The 20,064-nt window shown below is 41.4% G+C and overlaps 1 protein-coding gene across 1 annotated transcript in view; it reads right to left on the bottom strand.

Annotated features, from left to right (window-relative positions):
* OTOGL (otogelin like) overlaps positions 1-16,436 on the bottom strand; it is a 1,080,166-nt gene extending 1,063,730 nt beyond the window's left edge. Inside the window, exon 1 of the mRNA XM_069227564.1 lies at positions 16,173-16,436. Within this exon, the coding sequence (XP_069083665.1) occupies positions 16,173-16,436 (264 nt within the window). The remainder of the gene's footprint in view (positions 1-16,172) is intronic.
* Between the last annotated feature and the right edge of the window lie 3,628 nt (positions 16,437-20,064).

Genomic DNA, 20,064 nt, shown 5'->3' with positions numbered 1-20,064 from the left:
AAAAAGTGAGATTTATAAAAGATCAAATTAATCAAACAAAACAAAAAATGACCAACACACTCTGCTCCTCATAATCAGGGTGTTGCATGCTTGAGGACATTGCTGTACTTTAGAATCCACAATAAATGTGAGACTCATACAAGAGCAAATTCAACAAACAAAAGCTGAAACTAACCAAAAAACGTTGCTCCTCATAATTGGGATGTTGCAACCTTGCACTTATGGGCCCCAATGGAACAGCATCTGCTGCACTAGTAACAGCTGCAGAACTTAGTAGCAGGCTATCTCCCCAGCCCTTTTCACCCCTTCCCCACCAAGCCTGATAATCACATTAATCTTGAAACAGGCTTGTTATACCTTTTTATTTTTTGAAGTTTAATACAGAGCAAACTCCACTCATTTCACTGAAGAGCTTTACATGAGCCCCAGTTACATTACACATGATCAGACTCACTGTTTTAGGCACAGGAAGACTAAGGACCTGATTTAGATATTGACGGATGAGTTACTCTGTCACAGCAGAGATGGATATCTTGTCCGCTGAAATCTGACTCATATTAACTACTATAGGATTTAGATTTCGGCAGATGGGATATCCGTCACCGCTGTGATGGAGTAACTCATCCGGCAATATCTAAATAAGGTCCTAAGTGATTTCTGCAGAATCGCAGGCTGTTGAGCCAATGCTAGTACATTGATCTGGTTCCCCAGTTCCAGACTTTAGCAGCTCTCAGTATTAGGTCACACCACCTCTCTTTCAAAATAAAATTAACTCCCTTGTGTTGCAGCCCTTTCTGCAGCAAAGGTGCCCACTGTGGTGTGCTGTTTTTAAATTAGCTTAGGAAAAAAAGAAAACAGTCATAAATGTAATACAGTGGACCTATCAGACACATGGACCCCAGGTTGGCTGCCCCTGCTTCAATAATCATAGCTAGCACCCTGCTTCAATAGTCATAGCTAGCACCTTGCACAATGGGCTGTCACCTTTGCCCTTTGTTAAAAACATGGGCTCCAACTTGCCCCATCTCCCTCCCTATCATCTATTCAATGCCCAAACTTAGAAGATGCCTCTGCTTCAATGTTCCCTTCCTCTCAGCCATTGCTCTGGGGACCAAAGCAAAATCAGCACAGCAAATGTGCACTGGGCCCTAATAAAAGCAAGGAAAAACAATTGGGGTTTAGTTGACACCTTACACCGTTTGGCCCTGGTGCCACTGCACCTTCAGCACTAATGACCCCTACAGCCCTGAAAAGCAGCATGTCAGCTCTGCCCACTCCACTAGGCCTTCACTCCTAGGCCTGAGATACAAGGTAGGCTTTCTGCTCATTTGTGAAAAAATGCCCCACATCTCACCCTGTTCCCCATTTCTTGAGCCAAGTTCCATGCACAGCAAGTGTGACCTGGGTCCTCATACTTGCAAATGGGCCACTGTTACCCTTTTTTGTAAAATGCCAGCCATAACTGAGGTGGCCAATCACACCCTTGACAGCAGTGCTAAAGCACCTGCAGAACTAATGATTGTGATGGCTCTTTGAAAAAAAGACCCTTTAACTGAATTTAAAGCTGTCACAATTGTACTGTTAATGTTTCATTTGCGCTTTGAGACCACTATCCCTCCTGTATTCTCTAAAACTTTCAATAAAGAGATCTCAAACAAAAAAGACCCTCATATGTTGCAACCCTCTTCCCCAGGGGCATCTCTCAGAGGAATCGGTCTCTTACCATTTGGAACCAACAAATGAGACACCACATTTCTTTGACATTGTCCATGGATCTGCCACCTTTCCTCTCTTCCCTGGAGTATTGCTCTGAGGCCCCAGGGGTCTCAAGTATCAGGGCTCTGCATCTGATTATAACTGGGCTGTCCTCCTCCCTATCATTTTCTGGACCCACCCTATTACACAAATAAAAACAACCATGCCTCAAAGATTAAAGCTGACATTGAGATGCCTCTGCTTGAAAGTGGCAGAGGCATAGGACTACTGTCCTGTGAAGCCAAGAAAAAGACAGAAAACTAAAGAAGACACAAGCCTTATTACAAGGGTGTTTGTTACCTGGAAGGGTGTCGCTTATGTCATTAATAACAGCTAGTATGCCACTGCCAGTATGTTACCACAGGCGCTTGTTAAACAACAACTTTGCCCTAGAATGCCAGCTGCAGCACTTTACAATTGATGCAACATCTGCCGAGTATCACCAGTAGCACACAAGGGTCTGCATTTTCCCACTGGTACCCCATGTGACGAGTGTTACTGCTAGTATGCTAGCACCAGCATTTTGCAATGAGTGCTTCTTTAAACCAAGAATTGCCTCCCTCATTCATTCTGACTCACTTTCACTCTTACTCTCACTCATTCTTACTCATTCATTGTCACCCTTTCTTACATTCCATTTGCTCTGATTCTCCATTCTCACTCACTCATTCGAACTCATTCCTTTGGATTTGCTCACTCTCACTCATACCCACACTTATTTGAACTCACTCCTACTCTAATTCATTCTTTCTCTCACACTCAATTTTAGTCACACTCACTCATTCTCACTCAGTTCCACTTATTTTTACTCACCATAACTTAGGCATTCCCACTCACTGTTAAAATCACTCACTTTCAATCATTCTCACTCATGCTCATTCTCAGTCCCTCACAATCTCACTTTCATTCTGTCACACTCTCTCACACCTCCTCATTCTAATTCACATTCATTCTCACTCAGTCGCTACCACTAAAAGTCACTCAGTTATCTGAACTCACCCTTTCCCTTACTTACTCTTTCTCCTTCTCACATTCTCACTCATTCTGATTCACTCACTGTCCCTTACTATCACCCATTTTAACAAACACACACATGCTCTCATACTCTCACACAGAAATACACAGACATACATCCACATGCTGTCTTTCTCACACACACAGTAACTCACATGTACACCAATATAACTTAAAAGCATATTTTTACTGACCTCAGTTGCCTATGCAGGTTTTGTTTCGGCTTCTGTGCTACGTTGGCACTTGGAGAAGGTACACATCTCACTCCACCTTTCCCACACTTTTTTCTAACTGTGTGACGAGTTGGAAAAGGGGTGGGTGACAGAGTAATTGGCATGTAACCCAGTTTAAGCCTATATCACCCAGGGCTACCTTTGCAGTGATACAGCAGCACGTCGCAAACATGACGACGCACTGTGGTGTAGTGACTTTGCCAGTCCTGGAAAATTGTCTGATGGCTGTTGCAGGTGTCTCTATGCACCAGCCATCAGATACATGTCATTGTATGCCTCGGACTTCTGCTTGGCCGCCGCCCTCAGTCGTGACAGTCCTATTTTTGTTTGTTTTGTTATACTGACAGTGAATAATAGCTTATTACTCACAATCAATATTCACTATTAGTCTAATAAAAAAAAGCAGAGAAAACTCGGAGGGCGGAGACCTGATGCACATATGTGAGTCAGCCTTGCTTGGCTTGAGACGGGACATTTTCGAAAACAACACACTATGCAGACTACACAAGCGAGTATTAAAGAATCTGTACGTTTCAAAACAAAACAACAAATAGAATAGATCCAAAATCCACCAAAACAAATATAACAACACTTCCAATTTACTTTAAGATAATAACAGACAAATAAGGTGCCATTGGTTTATTTACACAACATTTCAATGTGGTAAATTGCAACTGGAAAGAGCTGGTGTTAATTACACTGTTGAAAGATGTATCAAGATTCGATTTGGTAGAAACAGTGTAACTACCATACTTAAACCTGCAGGGAAAGGGCATGTATAAAAAATACAATAAAAGTTAGAGCACATCCATGTAGCAAAAAAAGTACAAAACAGAAACAACAGACACCACACTATGCTATTTGATGAAACGCCAAGTGAGACCCTCCTTAAACAATTCGAGAGTTCGATAAGATCAATAAAGGAAAATCTATCAAAAGAAACACATTATTACGGCTTCCTGTATGCAGTACCTAGAAATCAAGAAAAACATACGGATCACAGTTTGAAATAAATAAATACATTCACGCATTGTTTAATTTCTAAAAGAATAAGTGTCGGGTCCAAAGTTTTGGTCAGAAGCCGGCTACATGCGCTATCGGAGGTCGAGTTGCTGAATACTTTAATTCCCCGCCAGTCACTCTCTGCCTCTGTATCTTATTCTTGTAGGTTCTTTTTCACCCTGGTTTCTCCCTTCGCCATCTTTTTCTTTCCCCTCTTCTCCCTTTTGAGCCTCTCTCTTTCTTGATCTAGGGCAGGGTCTGATGAGGAAAAATAAGTGCCACTGCCCAAACGTGAGTACAAGTGGGCCCCACCTGCAACCACCAGCTCAAATTAAGCAGAGTAGATAAACATAAACCAAAAACGTGCATAGATAAGGGATAGTCCAATAAAACAAATTTAAATAATTTCTTCTGATTTTAAAAACATCCACAACAAAGGTTGTTATGTGTATTTTATACAATCAGGCAACACATACAAAATCAAATATGCAGAAACTACTGCGTGAATAACGAACTGTAATTTAATGCAAAACAGTGCCCTACAAATCACTTTTGTTTCTCCGACCTAATCCAAGCAACATTAGTCTACGAAAATAAACACTGACCAATGACACTCTCAACTACTTTAAAACGTCTGGTTATAGTCTGTTTATAGTGCTTAACTGGACGAAGTGGTTGGGAGCATACTTTTTAAATATTAATCTGGGGTTATTACTCATCTGCTAAAGAACAACACCGGAAAACACAAGAGGTTGGAAGGGTAAAAACCTTTAAGCAATCCTAAAAGTGACAATGTATCCAAAGAGAACAGAATGACGCAATCTGTAATCGGCGAATTTGTGTTTCTGCTGCCTCGAAAAATGCAAAGAAAGCCAAACTAAAGTTGAAGAAGCAATTCATAATTTGAAGAAAAATGTCTATGCGAATTAGCAGTCTTAAGTAAAATCTATCTATCTATCTATCTATCTATCTATCTATCTATCTATCTATCTATCTATCTATCTATCTATTCACTTAAAAAAGCTAAATATATATATTCACTTAAAAGAGCTAAAGGATACAGGGACATGATATTTAGGCTCACATTTTAAAATCGTGCCCTAACATAATTATAACTCGCGCCCGCGCCCTGCACAGTTTTTTGTCACAGATTTTACTGCAAATATTAGATCAATGTTATCAATGATGTTATCAAATATGTCATGAGTGCCCTAATTTGTGGGGTAATTAGCAATGTATGGTAAGGGCCAGAGTTATAGTTACTTTAGGGCACGAGTTATAGTTACTTGAGATAACTCTAACTATAACAGGTGAATTTCTATGGTTTTATATGTTTAAAATGTGAGCCTAACTATAAAGTACCTGTAACCTTTGGGTTTTTTAAAGTGAATTTCTATGGTTTTTTAATACTTTTCCTAACTATAATGGGCCTGTAACCTTTGTTTTCTTCAGTGAATTTCTATGTTTTTTTTAATGGAAAGAAATTTTAATTACTAAACTCTAATCCAACCACTGCTGTGCATGGCCTTTGGCCCTGCACATCAGCATTTGGCCACAAGGAGTGGCCTGTAGCCAGTCCCTGCAGCCAAGCACCCAATCCAAATCTGCACACAGTCTTTGGCTATATGCTTCAGGAGTTGGCCGCAGGTCTGCTGGACACCATCCTCCATGGCACAGCCTTCAAAATTTTTTTTTTTTGGGGGGGGGAGGGCTGCGTGCCTCTCCCCTCCCCAGGCTTATCTAGGCCCCCGGGACCAAATCCCCGGTGCCTAGCCATGTCATCTGGGTGCCCCGCAGGGTATCCAGTCAAAATGGTTGGGGATCACGGGGGGCACAAAGGCTCCCCTGGTTCCCAGCTGGCTCAATGCCTCCTGCAAGAGCTATCATTGCTGTCACAGAGAGGGAGCTGCTAAATATACAGCTCCCTCTGAGCAATTGCTTCCTCTTTTTCCCTGTCTGCATGTCTGCAGGAAGGGAAACAGAGGAAACCTCCACTTCCAGCTGTTAACCAGCTCTCACTTGCTGGAACCAGAGTGTTTGCTCTGACTGTCAAAGCTCCCTCCAAGTCAGAGCAAACAGCAATGTTCTGCCGGGGGTCGGCATTCAGGGGCAGGAAGCTGGCTGGTGATCCCCATGGCCATCATTGGCTCCTCGTTGGGGCCACGCGGCCCAGTTCCAACATCAACTAGCCCCGGGGAGGTATTGGTCCCCAGGGCTGAGGGGGGGCACGTGGCTCCCCTTACTTTCATTTTCATTAAAGCCTCAGGGAGGTGGCAGTCTCCAGGGCTGTGGGGTCCAGGCAGCCCCCCGGCATTCATTTTGTTTAAAGCCCTGGATAGGTGGCAGTCCCCAGACTGCAAGGAGGGCCATGAGGCCCCCCACCTCCCACATTCATTATCATTAGAGCCCCAGGGAGGTGGCAGCCCTCAGGGCTTTAGCAGGCCCAGGAGGGGGGTCTTGGGCACCCTCTCCTTATTTTTGACATGCCCCCGGGACCTGGCCCACCCTGGAATCCCACACTTGTATTTTTATTTTTTATTTTTGATGCAGATTCACAACCCCATTGTGGATTCGCAGCAATTTTCTTTACATTTTTTCTTGCTCTGGGGGTGTCCCTCTGGGACACCAGCACCAAAGCTAAAGGGTCAGGGTGTTCCTACCCAGGCCCTTTAAAAAAAAATCTTTTTTCTGGGACTCAGCTTCAGCCAAGTGTCAACATGGCTGCCAACACTTCCTTATTGAAGTGTTGGCAGCCGATCAGATCTCAGCATGTCTTTGCAGAGCCTTCCCATCCCTATATATATACAAATTTGTATTTCTTTTAAATTTCTTGACAATTACTGAATGGATTCACACCAAATAACAAAAAGGTCGCTTTCTGGACCAAGAGCTACCTTTTTTGCCAAATGTGGTGCAATTCTGTCCAGTGGTTTAGGTGCTATTCCTCTTCAAAATCCCTATGTAAAAATGCATGGGGAAAAAGCATTTGGGCCCCCTCCCCTTTTTCCCTGCTTGACGGTCCCCCTGAAACTTCCCCGACAGACGCTGAAGTGAGTGTCATATTTTTGGGAAATGTTTGTGAAGATTCATCAAACAGCACCAAAGTTATTAGCAAAACAAAAAATGTTTTTTCTATAGAAACTAGGTCCTAACTATAACTACTTAGTGATGAAGGCCACTAGCTAATACATATATGTGTGTTTGTCGGTGTGTGTTTGTGTGTATGTGTGTGTTTTTGAAACAAGAAAGGTTTTTATCTTTCAATTAAAGTTCTCTCCACTATCAGTTGAAGAAGATGTAATTAAAACACACAACAACCATTGGCAAATTCATCAACTCTGCCCTATATTAGGTGTAAGTGTTGTAAGGGCTGCATGTTGTGCTGTGGGGAGGGAGTGGTAGGGTGTGAGACAGTGGGGGATCAATTTGAGACAGCTAAGAGAGTACTCAAGTTTCCTAGGTCCATATGTGAGGGCCTCATCCATTCTAGATTCTTGCTTTACATTCTCAAAGTCTTGATTTCATAATGGCATAAACAGACTACAGTTCCCAGATTTCAGTGCAGAAACCTTAGCATGCATTCCGTCCATCCAGTTACGCTCTCCCACAGCGTTTATATTTTGCTTTGCTTTTGCCGCCCTAAGTGCGCCGGGTATGCCCAGACGTGGGTCCCGGGCTACTGTGCCACTGGATTCAAGCTAGCCTGGCTGATGAGGGGTGAAACCCCGAAACCGGTCCCAGGATGCTTGTTTCCGGTCCAGGGAGAACCTGGCCTGGCAGTTCGGGCTGGACTGTTCCCATGAGGAACAGGGTCAAGACTGATTTACATATGGCTGGCTTCAAACTGGAGTGGCATGGTGAGCAAAATAATGGATGGATTAAACCCAGATCTGTGACTGGGGGTGAATGTTTGATTGGTTCCGCATTCCGTCCATCCAGTTACGCTCTCCCACAGCGTTTATATTTTGCTAAGCTAGTAATGTAACCTGGGAAACATAAGAGTTCTGCGTTACAAACAGGTATTGTGTAGTTTGAGAAAAATTGCTAGTGAAAGTGGTGCGGGGCAGTCAGACGCAGCTAGTGACACGGCAAGACAGATAGTGTCAACTAGTCACAGGGAGGGTTAGAAGAATAGAGTTTGGATCAAATGCTATTTTAACCCTAGGAGTTAGAAGTACCCCTTTCCTTTGGATTGTGTATAACCATCACAAAGTCCTGGTAATGGTCCTGACAGACACCTATTTGGGACTGAAACGTCAACATTTTGATTAATTGTAGGAGTTAACATATTGGGAATTCTTTCTTCAAGCAAATACATTTTGTGTGTGATACGTCAATTGTTCGCCAAGTTTTTCCTTCTTTTATGTATCAGTATTTATGGGATCATTTGACCCAAAACTGAATGATGTTGGTAAATGTCCCAGGGGCAATTTTTTGGATTTTGATATGATAGTTACCTCAGTCCGTTGTTGCTAACTGATAAATGGTATTCCCTATAGTTAATATTTTGTTCTTCCCTATTGAAGTAGCCATGGCAAAAAAGCTAAATCACCCCTGCTCCCTTCATCTTGTTGTGCAATCTCAGTTTCCATCCATCCATTCATCCTCTCTCTCCCCTTCTCTCTCTCTTCTCCCTTTCTGATCACTTTCTACCTTCTTTCCTCCTGCTACTCGTGCTTTGTGTCTCTATTGAAGCCTTCCTGTGCCTTCAGCAATTAACCTGCAGGAACTGGGGAAAGTGACAGAGGCACCAAAAGCGGTCCTGGGCTTTTAGAACAAGCCTTCCATTACACCAGCCCACCGGGGGAAATGCTTGGTAGAATAAAATGCCTGGCCGACCCCGCCCCCTATTCTCCACTGCTGACATTGCTTTCATACAGGGAACTCCTTTTTTCCCTTGAAGTACTCCATGGCTATGCATGTGTTTTCTTGTTCTTTCACCTGTGCGATTCTTCCCCCTTCACTTTGCTCACCAACTACTACCACCAACCAACTACCAACCATTTTATTTAATAGCTCCCTCCTGCAAACCATAATGCACTGTTGCCCTTGACCCTCACCTTTTGTCACCCCGCTCTCTTTTGAATGAAACTTTTTAAGTAGATTAAGCAGATGTACATCCTAAAATGGGTTACTGCCCATTTCAAGATGGTCAGACACGAGCACATACACAGAGGTCACCAAAAATGGATTTGTAGTATTCAGGTGTGCATCGACCACAGCCATATTTGACTATGTTTGGTGAGTATTACAAATGCTTTCAAAGATGCCCAACTCGAATGAACATTCATTCATTACAGCAATATTTGAATAGGTTGTTAAAATATTACAGATGTGTGTGCACTCATGACCGACAGTTTTGAAAGCATTTGCAATGTTTTAACAAACACATTCAAAGATGACTATTGTGTCCCTGATGATTATCATACACAAAACAAATTGGTAAAGCAAATATATTTCAATGCCAATGCCTCTTGGGCTTTGCCAATGCTTGTGTTATTTTGCACATTCCTTTTTTTTCTCTCCACCGGGCTCCATAGTTAATTTACACAACAATCGCCTAAGGCTAGAAGAATATTAGAACAGTGGCAAAGTCCAAGTACCTGAAGGAGCCGAGCCTGGTGGCTGCTAAAAGAACCCGCTGAGTAGGTTTGGTAACACCTCTCGTGGTACAGCACTACTACTGTACCTGTCCCCAAATAACTGTAGATACATCTAATGTCACATCACTGATTAAAACTAGTGTTGGGTGAACTCTAAGCTGCTGCACTGAACATACCAGTGCACAAGTTGTAATGAGACCCATCTAAACAGAGTGCAACAAACCTTGTAATAATCCACCATGAATGTCATGGATTGACCAGTGGTAGATGTATTGGTCCTCTTGCAATTCTGGCTCAAGTACAGAGGCAATCAAAGCCATAGCTTAGGCAACACTTCAAGAAACAGAGCATGCAAAGATGCCATGTTGTGCTACTAGGTTTATACTTAATAGTCTGGGCAGGGTGACACCCTCATGCTTTGAGACTTTGAGTTAAAGAAGCAGCCTATCTCTGTGTTATTTGCAAAGTGGGGAAGGCAGCAAAAACAATACACGAAAGCAGCATTGCAAATCAAGTGGGCATGCTGGCTGTCATGCTCTTCAACTCGTTGCAACCCATATTGCTACTCCCGAAAATAAGAGTCTTCCCTGGTTGAAATTCAAGCATTTGGTTGGAACTAGAGGATACACCCAAAAACAAAGAGCGGTAGGCAAGAGACAACAACACTGGGTGGAGCCAAAACATGATTGGCAAAGTCTCAAGCAAATAGTTGAAAGAGGCTCATCAAAAAAGCCGACGGCTGAAGGTGGTGGGCATTAGGTATATTATTAACAATAGGTATATTTGCTATCTGTGCTCTCAAGATTCAGGCTTACAAATTGGAATTTCTGGAAATATGGGGATCCCCACACCGTACACCTTGAGCAATTCTCCCTCAACCCCTTCCACCAAGCTACAAATTACTTAAGAAAATAAAAAACAGTTCCAGCTAAAATAAGATCTAAGGAAAAGTGTTTAATAAATGCATTCTAAAGGGAACCCTCAAGAAAGTCTCATTTGAAACAAATAAAAAGACATGTCTACAGATGAACGTCTGAACAAAGAATGCTGAAGGCAGGAGCTTATTGTCTCGAAAAGACGATGACCAATGGAATTTCCAGCCCTCCAAAGACAGCAGGAAAGAAAAGAAAAACAAAATAACCAACATCCAGAATCAAAAGCCAAATAATGATTAGGGCAAAAATCCCCTCCATAATGTGATTCAAGACACACTGTAAGTCACAAAAAAGGCAAAGCAAGAGCAGGTGACACCTATGTAGCACTCCCAAAACAACCCAGGGAATATAAAAATAACTACCATGTATGCACAACTACAGCTAACTTCAAATTTTATGAACCTGTATTTTGTTAACTTTGCATATCATCAATCTATCATTTGATCAAGGTTTCTCTGTTGTGAGGACCCTGTTAGTACCCAGATTGGGTACCCCTGTTTTAGTTTAGTTTCGTGGCTTGTGCTTTATTTTAAATACACACACATTTTTCATACATTTTTTTGCAAGCCTGCTTTTTAGCAGTTGCTTTTAAATATTTTATCAGTTGCTTCATTCTATAAAAGCAAGGTTCACAGTGCACATCAGCCTTTGTACCACATATAATCTGTGCTTCTTGTCCAGGACTGTTACATGCAGTATATGATAATCTAACTAGTGTTGCCAGACCAGGAGCCAGCTTCTATATCCGAGACACAGAACAGTTGTCCAAACGATGTATGGGTCATTATCTAAACCACACACAAGCCCAAAGAGGGTAGAGCATTCCAGTCATGATCATCCTAGGAAGTATACTACAACACAGACAGCTTTGTGGTGCTGGCTTCTTAGTTTTTTGGCAGGGTATGCCATCCACACAACAGGTAGGCACAGGGCCGGGGCTAGTGTCTTAGGTCAGGCCAGGCAGAGGGGTACAACCACTATGATCTAAGATATAGACATAGGGTTAGGTAGGAAGCTTTAGAACATCTAGAACCACACACAACATGGTGGGGTTGTTTATCTCCTTCACTGTGATCGTAATGTTGGTTATCTTGTTTCCTTCATCTGCCTAATTATCACAGCTCATGCTTTTTATTCCCGAATGTGAATGCTTCAATAAGTGTATTGAAATCAATTTTGCATCTTGTGTGACACCTTAGCATGCTTGAGGAACTGAGCAAAAAGGGTATGATCTGTTTCCACAACTTCCCTGAGGAGTCATAGTGTCATGTTGAGGTTGCCTTACTCACCTTTCACCCCATCAGCTTTGAAGTTTTAGGTGAGGCACTGTGAGCTAGCCAGGAGTTAAGCCGACAGCTACCAAGCGGCATGGGTTGCACTCAGTCTCCCATGCTTGGTGGTGCTGCCACCCTAAACATGCAGTCCTATTGCCAAAGTAGGAACAGTATAAAATGGCACAACCAACGTATCAAGGTCAGTTACTAATTTAACAGATCTCCTGAATAGTTTTCTCTTGTATGCCTAAAGGTGCTCTATACACATGTTGGCACCTTGTGCCAGGAAGAAATTCTACCCTCTTCAGGTTCAGAAACCACACACGTGCAAGTGAGACACCATCACTATTCTCACCTACCAAGGTTGACTAGATCTTTAGTCTTGGCGAAGAGTTTAATAGTCAAAACCATTCAATCACAAATCAATGACATTAACTATAAACAATTCTTAACATCATGAATAATTTAACACTAAATCAAACTTCAAACTGAATAAAGTTTCAAAGCTTTATTACAATCCCAAAATCAGTGTCATGGATATGGTGCAGAAAACGAAGTTATAAATGTACATGAAACATCTGAAAAGATTATGGGCCTGATTACAACTTTGGAGGAAGGTGTTAATCCCTCCCAAAAGTGACGGATATACCACCAGCCGTATTACAAGTCCATTATATCCTATGGAACTCGTAATACGTCTGGTGGTATATCCGTCACTTTTGGGATGGATTAACACCTCCTCCAAAGTTGTAATCAGGCCCTTAATCTACGGAACATCAATACTGTTAGACACTTCAAAAACAATATTGTAGATGAGCAACAACACAATATGCACATTATTATTATTAAACTACAAAGCAGGTGATGGTGACATCAAAAAATCATCAAAATAGAGTTTACTATTCAACTTCAGATTTCAGGGCTGGGCCATTCCTGTCACTTACACAAATTTGGACATGCATGTGTGACAATAGGGTAACACATGTGGACAAATGTAAAAATTTAAAAAAGAGACAAAAATAATTTTAAAAAATCATCTAACTAGGGCAACTCACTATAAAAATATACGCTGGTGTTGTTTTCTAAGTGAAAGAAACCACATTTAGCTATACTTCTCCACATGGGACAGCAGACAGTAGTAGTTTATTAGGCAGACCCATCACTCTCTTCCGGTTTCATTTGACAGCAACATCAGGACAGTGCAGAACATGGGCTGCACATAGGACAAATCAGCAGTTAAGAATTAGTTGGCCATATTAGTACTGAACCACATACCAGGCAGTTAAGGCTAAGATGAGACAGGTCATCTGGCGACGAAAAGAATCAGAGGGTGACAGCAAACTTAAAGTAAAAGTAGACAGACTCCAGCTGAGTTCTGGACAGCTTCGAGGCAAGGGGAAGACTAACTCAAAATTTCTCAAAAGTCTCTCACTAATTAGAAATATGCACTATCCATTCATTGGTCCTTCAGATGGCCTTACTTCAGACGTTAAATCTGTTATCCAATGGCTGTTGATAGCACCATCAACTATTCTGGATTTCTCAGCTAAAGTGCATTGTAATTTGAATGATTTCACACAGTTAACGACAAAATATTACATTCTCTAGTTATTCGTTACTTGAGAGTTTTCTTTCACAAAACTAAACCTATTTCACATAAGAATAATACGTTTCTGTTTCCTGTCTTGTTTGACAGCTAGAAAAAATAACGCAACATTGTTAATTCTGAACAATGTTCTTTGCCATCAATACAATAGGGCATTTAACATCAGACTAACATCCTAGGAAAGGAATTCATGTCAGAGGGAACAGAATAAACAAGTTATTTTCCAATACTGCTGCAAAATGAATCGTTCAGGCCTATTCAAGCTAGGAAGCCTTAATGTACATGAATACATTTAATACATTAATAAACCTATTGCGCACCTTAAATATTATTTAATTGCAACCACTATTTATGACATGTTAGAGCAATTTTAAATGTACATAAATTTTTCTGCACACATGTAAGTCAGGTTAATAGGATTCATCTAATTCAATATCAGTAGATTTAATTCATATTCATTTGATGCTTCAATTCTTAATCTACATGTAAAAAGAACACCCTTAACATTAACTCATTATATTACTTCATTTACTATGAATGCAAACTCTCATGTCAAAACATAATACATAATACGAACGGCAGCCACATGGGCCACCATATGTCAAACGTGCACATTTTACAACTCATGTTTTTTTCTCTGTTAGGCCTTTAAGTTCAGGTAATTAATCATATACTAACTTCCATGTCACGAATATTTTAATAAAACTGATCTCTCTCCGTCCCCCCTCTGACAGCAATCTTTGCTGTCTTAAAAGAACTTTTCGAATTTACAATGAGAAAAAAATCAAAACCTTGTAGTTTGATAATGATAGATCTAGGGCTGCGATAATTCTCAGTTCTCTTCATTGTCTTATAATTCCTGTTTCTCATAGTCTCCATTTCCATTTCTTACCTCCTCTGTCTATCCTTTTCTCTTTGCATTTTCCAAAAATTGCAAGCCTTGCAAAATCCAAGTGGACAAATTATGCACACTGTCAATATCAATAAAGGTATCAGGATCATTTTCTTAAAGTTTCCAAACTAAGATTCTACCTTTGAGAATCCTTCCCTATTGTCTCCCAAATATTTGTCTCCTCTAGGTCATTTAAGTCATTTTTCAGACTCATCAAATTAGATAAGTATCTCCTTATCTCCCTGCTGTTTGGGGTATATAAGTGCAGCAGTGCTGTGACGTTAAAACTTGGCAGACCCCGCCTTCCTTTACTAAAAGGATGTCTAACACACGGTGATTCTGCAGAATCATAGACCTTGCTGCAACCATTTCTGTGTCAATTAGGAGCATTGTACCTGAAAAATCAGTTGAAATCTTGTCTACAATTGTTAATAACTTCCATATCTTTATGTCATTGAAGATTACACCCACTGATAGAATAAAAACTCCAAAAATATCTCCAGGAATCACTGAACCACTTGCTCCTCGTTTAAATAGCAATTTAGGTCTTTCAATCCCTTCTGTAGGTCAATGTTGTCCGCTTGGTAAATATTCAGAAAAAAAACTCCTAAATAGCATGTACCATACCAGCCTTTCGGCAACTTTTAATAAGCGTTCTTACCACAGATGTAATAGACACCAGGTCCAGTGGGGTCTTGTCCATTTAGCATAAAATCCCATACATTCTTAAACAAAAAAACATGGTTGAATTCACTTGTTCCTACAAACTTATTGTCAGCTTTCGATTGCAGCCTACATATACAAAGCTTCCCTACATGTTGACGATCTAAAGCTAAGCGTCCCTGTGCATCAGCTGTGTTGTGGATTTTTTCCTTTTTGTTGACTATACCCTTATCTATCTTTTCTTTCATTGCCTTTCTTCTATCATCTACTTGATTAATAAATTATTTTTCTACCTGTGTAAGAAGATATGTTTGATTATTCAGGTGTGCATATGCTGTGCCAAAAGTCTATGGGTTCAAAGAATCCTCCTACTATTTCTATGTTGCTAGCCTTTGCAATGCTGCTTAAATGCTGATTAATGGGAACAAAAGCAAAGACTAAATCATAATTAGAATAAAAGTACTGAATGTACTCTTGATTGTACAATGTTGTTAATAGTAGACTGCAACTCATATCATAAGTTATTGGTAAACTATGATATGTGATCCCTTCTTGTACTGACGAAGGAATTTGTGTACACACATAACAATCCTGCACATTCATTGTGTCCACATACTCATACGACAAAACTGTAATAAACATTGGAAGATAAGTCTCCCTTTGTGTCATCTAAATGAAGCAATCCCTCACTCTTAAAGAATGTATTCTGCTTGGATGTTGTCACTCTCTGCACCGGAGTTTCTGTGCTTTGCATCTCTCCTTTCATTGAAACACTCATCCCCACAATCAATGAAATGCACACAATGATACATACTTTTATTAAACCAATGCACACATATTTACATTTACTGTGTTTGCCTCATCCAGGGTTCACGGTTTCTGTAGAGTCAGAGGAGAAAATAAAAATAAAAACAACAGCGAACAAAAATCAAACACAAGTGGCTTTTCAAAGTCTTTGTTCTATTTACAGCAGTGTATGGTCACTTCCAGAGTGGAATGTCTTTGTTGATCAACTGGCAAGGTTATTTCAAAGCTCAGTTCAAATACAATTTCAAGTTCTAGATCTTAAACTGGATTTCTCATGGTCAAAATAAAATGCCATAAACTTGCTCTCCCATTCATTTGTGACAAGGTAAATCCACTAAGGTGAAAAGTATCAGCGACTTGGCACTCTTTTCATTTTCGTTCTCCTTACAGCACCATCTTCATCTTCACTCTGATTTGACTCTCCAACTACCTCTGTTATTGATGGGAGTTTATCAGCAGCCAGCTCATGTACAGCTGTAAGCCATTTATCTCCTTTCACAGTTCTCTTTTTGTGTGCAACTGCTTTTTCAAAGCTTGCTGTACTGGCAGGAATCAGTTGCCTTTGACTTTGCCCTCCTGCACCTTTGTCTTCATGCAGACTGCTTGCACCTTCACCACCTTGTACAATTTCTGCTTCAGCCACTGGTTCCATCCTCACAGCTTGATCAAACCAAACCCCTTCTCCATCAGCATTTGTTTTTGAGGGATCAGACCCTGTGTTTTCAAGAAGACATGGAACTTTGTGCACATGCCATGCGTGGATCCAGAATGGAAGACCAGCACATTTCACAGCTGTTGTGCCACCAAGATAACTTGAAACAGTCCTTTCCACCTTGGCTCTGAGCAAGTCTTCCTCACATGCTTTTCTATTAAAATCCAATCACCAGCTTTCATGCTGTGACACTGTTCTTGAGCCATTTGAACTGTTTCTGCTTCATCCTGAAGAGACAAAGAGCGAACCACATCTGCTAGACCTTTGCAATAATTCAGCATTAAGTCATCTGGTATGTTCACAAGTGCATTTCCAGGTACTGCTGGTAACCTCATTGCAAGACCCATCAGAACCTCGTGTGGGGACAGTCCTGTCTTCCTGTCATAGGTGCTACAGATGCTCATCAGGACAAGTGGCAATGCATCAGGCAATTTCAACGCTCTAGAAGCACAAACCTTTGCCATTCAAGGATTAATTTGTTCCAACAATCAAGATGCCTCTGGCATGTAACTGCAGTGCAATTTTTTCTCAATGTTCAGTGCCGTAAACAACAACTGTATGACCTCATTATTAAAAAGAGTTCCTTGACCAATGTATTAGATCCCTGAGCAGCAGTTTAGCTACAGGGAGACTATCATTCCTACGTGTGGGATAAGCCTCAATCCAATGGGAGAACATACATACAATGACCAATAAACATTCCAATCCTTTACAGGCAGGTATTTCAGTGAAATCAAGTTGCATTCTGTTGAATGGACCTCCCGATCTGAGTAACCACTGTGCATTTCCCTACATTCATTTGCTGGCATATAATGCATCTGTGACAAACCGCTTCTGAAATCAATCTAAATCTGGGGTTGTACTATGTCTGTTTGAATGTACGAATTATTGCATCTCTGCCGAGGTGAACCTGACCATGATAATACCTCGCCATTGAGTTCAACAAACAATCTGGCAACACAACTTTCCCTTCATTGGGAATCCAGACATCATCTAATTTCTTTGAGCACAAGCTGATTTTATCCAACCTCTGTGTTCTTCATCAATTGCCTCTTCCAGCAGTCTCTTAATTTCATCCCAGGCATCAACCACTGACATCGAGAAATTGTGATTTGTCTCTCTGGTGTTATTTCCACCACTCCACTCTTCATAGTAGGTGACACAATAGAGTGCACAATATCTGGTAATTTGGTCAGCATAGGCATTGCCCAATGGTACATAATCATTCGGCCGTTGATGAGCTACACACTTAAAAAACACAATCTTCTCAAGTAACTGTAAGGCAATCAACAAGTTATGAATTTTCTCACCATTTCAAATGGGAGATCCTGACAAGGTCATGAAACATCACTGGTCCTATAACTGGCCAAAGGCATGGACAACACCAAATCCGTATTGACTATCTGTGAATATTGTCACTTTGAGCTGCTCAGAAATGCAGCATGCTCTTGTAAGAGCAACCAATTCAGCTACTTGGGCAGAAAGGACTCCTTGAAGCCATGAGGCTTCAACCACTCCTGAGAGGGTGCAGAGTGCATAACCAGTTCTCAGAGTACCTTCACTCAAACAGGAGCCATCAACAAATACCACTTGGTCATTCTCCTCTAAAGGACTATCCCGAATATCAGGTCTGGGTTTAGTGCACAGTTCAGTGACATGGAGGCAGTCATGTTCTGTTCCTTTAACATCATTTGAATCATTCACGTTGACAGGCAATATTGTGGCAGGGTTTAAAATCGCACACCTCTTAACAGTTACATTGGCTGATCCAAGGATCAATAACTCATAACGGGTAAGACGGGCACTGATCAAATATCAGGGCTTAGATCTGGTCAGGAGAACTTCAACTGAGTGTGGGACAGAAACAGTTAAAGGGTATCCCATCACAATGCCTTTGCATTGACTTATGTTAACACCAGTGCTGGACAAAGCAGTAGCAATAGGATCCAATGTGGCAAAGAAATATGCCGCTGGCCTGTCCTCAATGTGGCTGTGTCAAAACAGAAAGAGCACAACCATCACATTCATGACAAAACAGTGCAAAACCTTTGTGTAATTAGGCATTCCCAAAGCTAGAGCTCTGCACAAACTCTCTCTCAACTCAGTGAAAGGTTTCATGCACTCTTCATCAAAGGGGACTGGGTCTGTGACTTTTTTGTGTGTCAAATTCTGCAGTGGTTTGGAAATTCAGAATTCATTGGCGACAATAGCTCACCATGCCCAAAAACATTCTGACATCTCTCTGCGTAACTGGGGAATACATTTGCATAATTTTTGCAACTCTTTCTCAGGACACTTTCCTCACACCTTTCTCAATTTGGTGACCCAAATACTGTACTTCTTTCTGACAATACTGTAACTTAGCACGGGAAACCTTGTGTCTGTTTTCACCCGAAATAAGGCTATGGTATCTTGCCTGCAAGCTTCACGAGTATTGGATGCAACCATGGAGTGATCAATGTACTGCACTAAAGAGGACTGAAATGGCATGTTCAAAGACTCTAACGGGCATATTTATAGTTTTTGGTGCAAAACTGCACTAACGCAGTTTGCACCAAAAAGTTTAGCACCGACTTGCACCATTTCTGAGCACCAGCCGGGCACCATATTTATGGAATGGTGCAAGACGGTGCAAAGGGTACGCTAGCATAAAAAAATTATGCTAGATGGGTGGGGCTGGTGGTATGGGAGAAGGGGGGTTTGCACCAAAAAATGACGTTAGGCAGGTTAGAGTAAAAACAAATGACACTAACCATCTAGCGTTATTTTCTGATGCAAAACCATCCATACCACATGATTCCTGTCTTATAAAAGACAGGAGTCATGCCCACTACCCCAGTGGCCAGCACAGGGGACCAGGTTCCCCTGGGCATGGCCATTGCACCCAGTGCCATGTAGGGGGGTCCATTTCAGGGCACCAATGGCACTTTAAAAAAAAAAAAATACTTACCTGTACCTACCTACTTATCTGGGATGGGGTCACCTATCATCCGCTGTCCTTCTGGTGTGGGTGTCCATGGGGCCTGGGGAACGCAACTTATTCCATGGAGTTCCACCATGGAAATAGACCCACAGGTCCCCTAACGCCTGCCCTGACCCAGGCGTTAAATAGTGGTGCAAAGCAAGCTTTGCACCATTATTTTACCACTTCACAGCCCATGCGTGATTTTGGCACAGGGGGGATAAATATGGCGCTAAGGCCATAGAGTAATTTTTTGCACAGGAACGCCTACCTTGCATCTCATTAGCGCAATGTAGGTTTCCACATCCCAAAAATTAGTTTTAATTCCATTAATTTGGCGCTAAACAAGTATAGATATGCAAAACAAACTCCAGAAAATGGAGAGGGTCCAAAGACACTGACTTCCTGTATGAATTGCCTGGTTCATTAGACTCGTGTGGGAACTTTGCCAGGGGACATGGACCCAAGTCCTCCAGAGAAAAGGTAAACTGACTATGGAAAATGGTAAAGCCCCACTGGCTAAAGTCTGTATTTAAGGTCCAAATACCATAAATGCCATAAGTTCAAAAGGACAGGTTTACAAACAGCGTCGTTATTGATCCAAAT

Source organism: Pleurodeles waltl, chromosome 4_1 (genome assembly GCF_031143425.1).
Source record: "Pleurodeles waltl isolate 20211129_DDA chromosome 4_1, aPleWal1.hap1.20221129, whole genome shotgun sequence".
Lineage (NCBI taxonomy): Eukaryota > Metazoa > Chordata > Amphibia > Caudata > Salamandridae > Pleurodeles > Pleurodeles waltl.
This window is presented reverse-complemented; position numbering and strand designations above follow the sequence as displayed.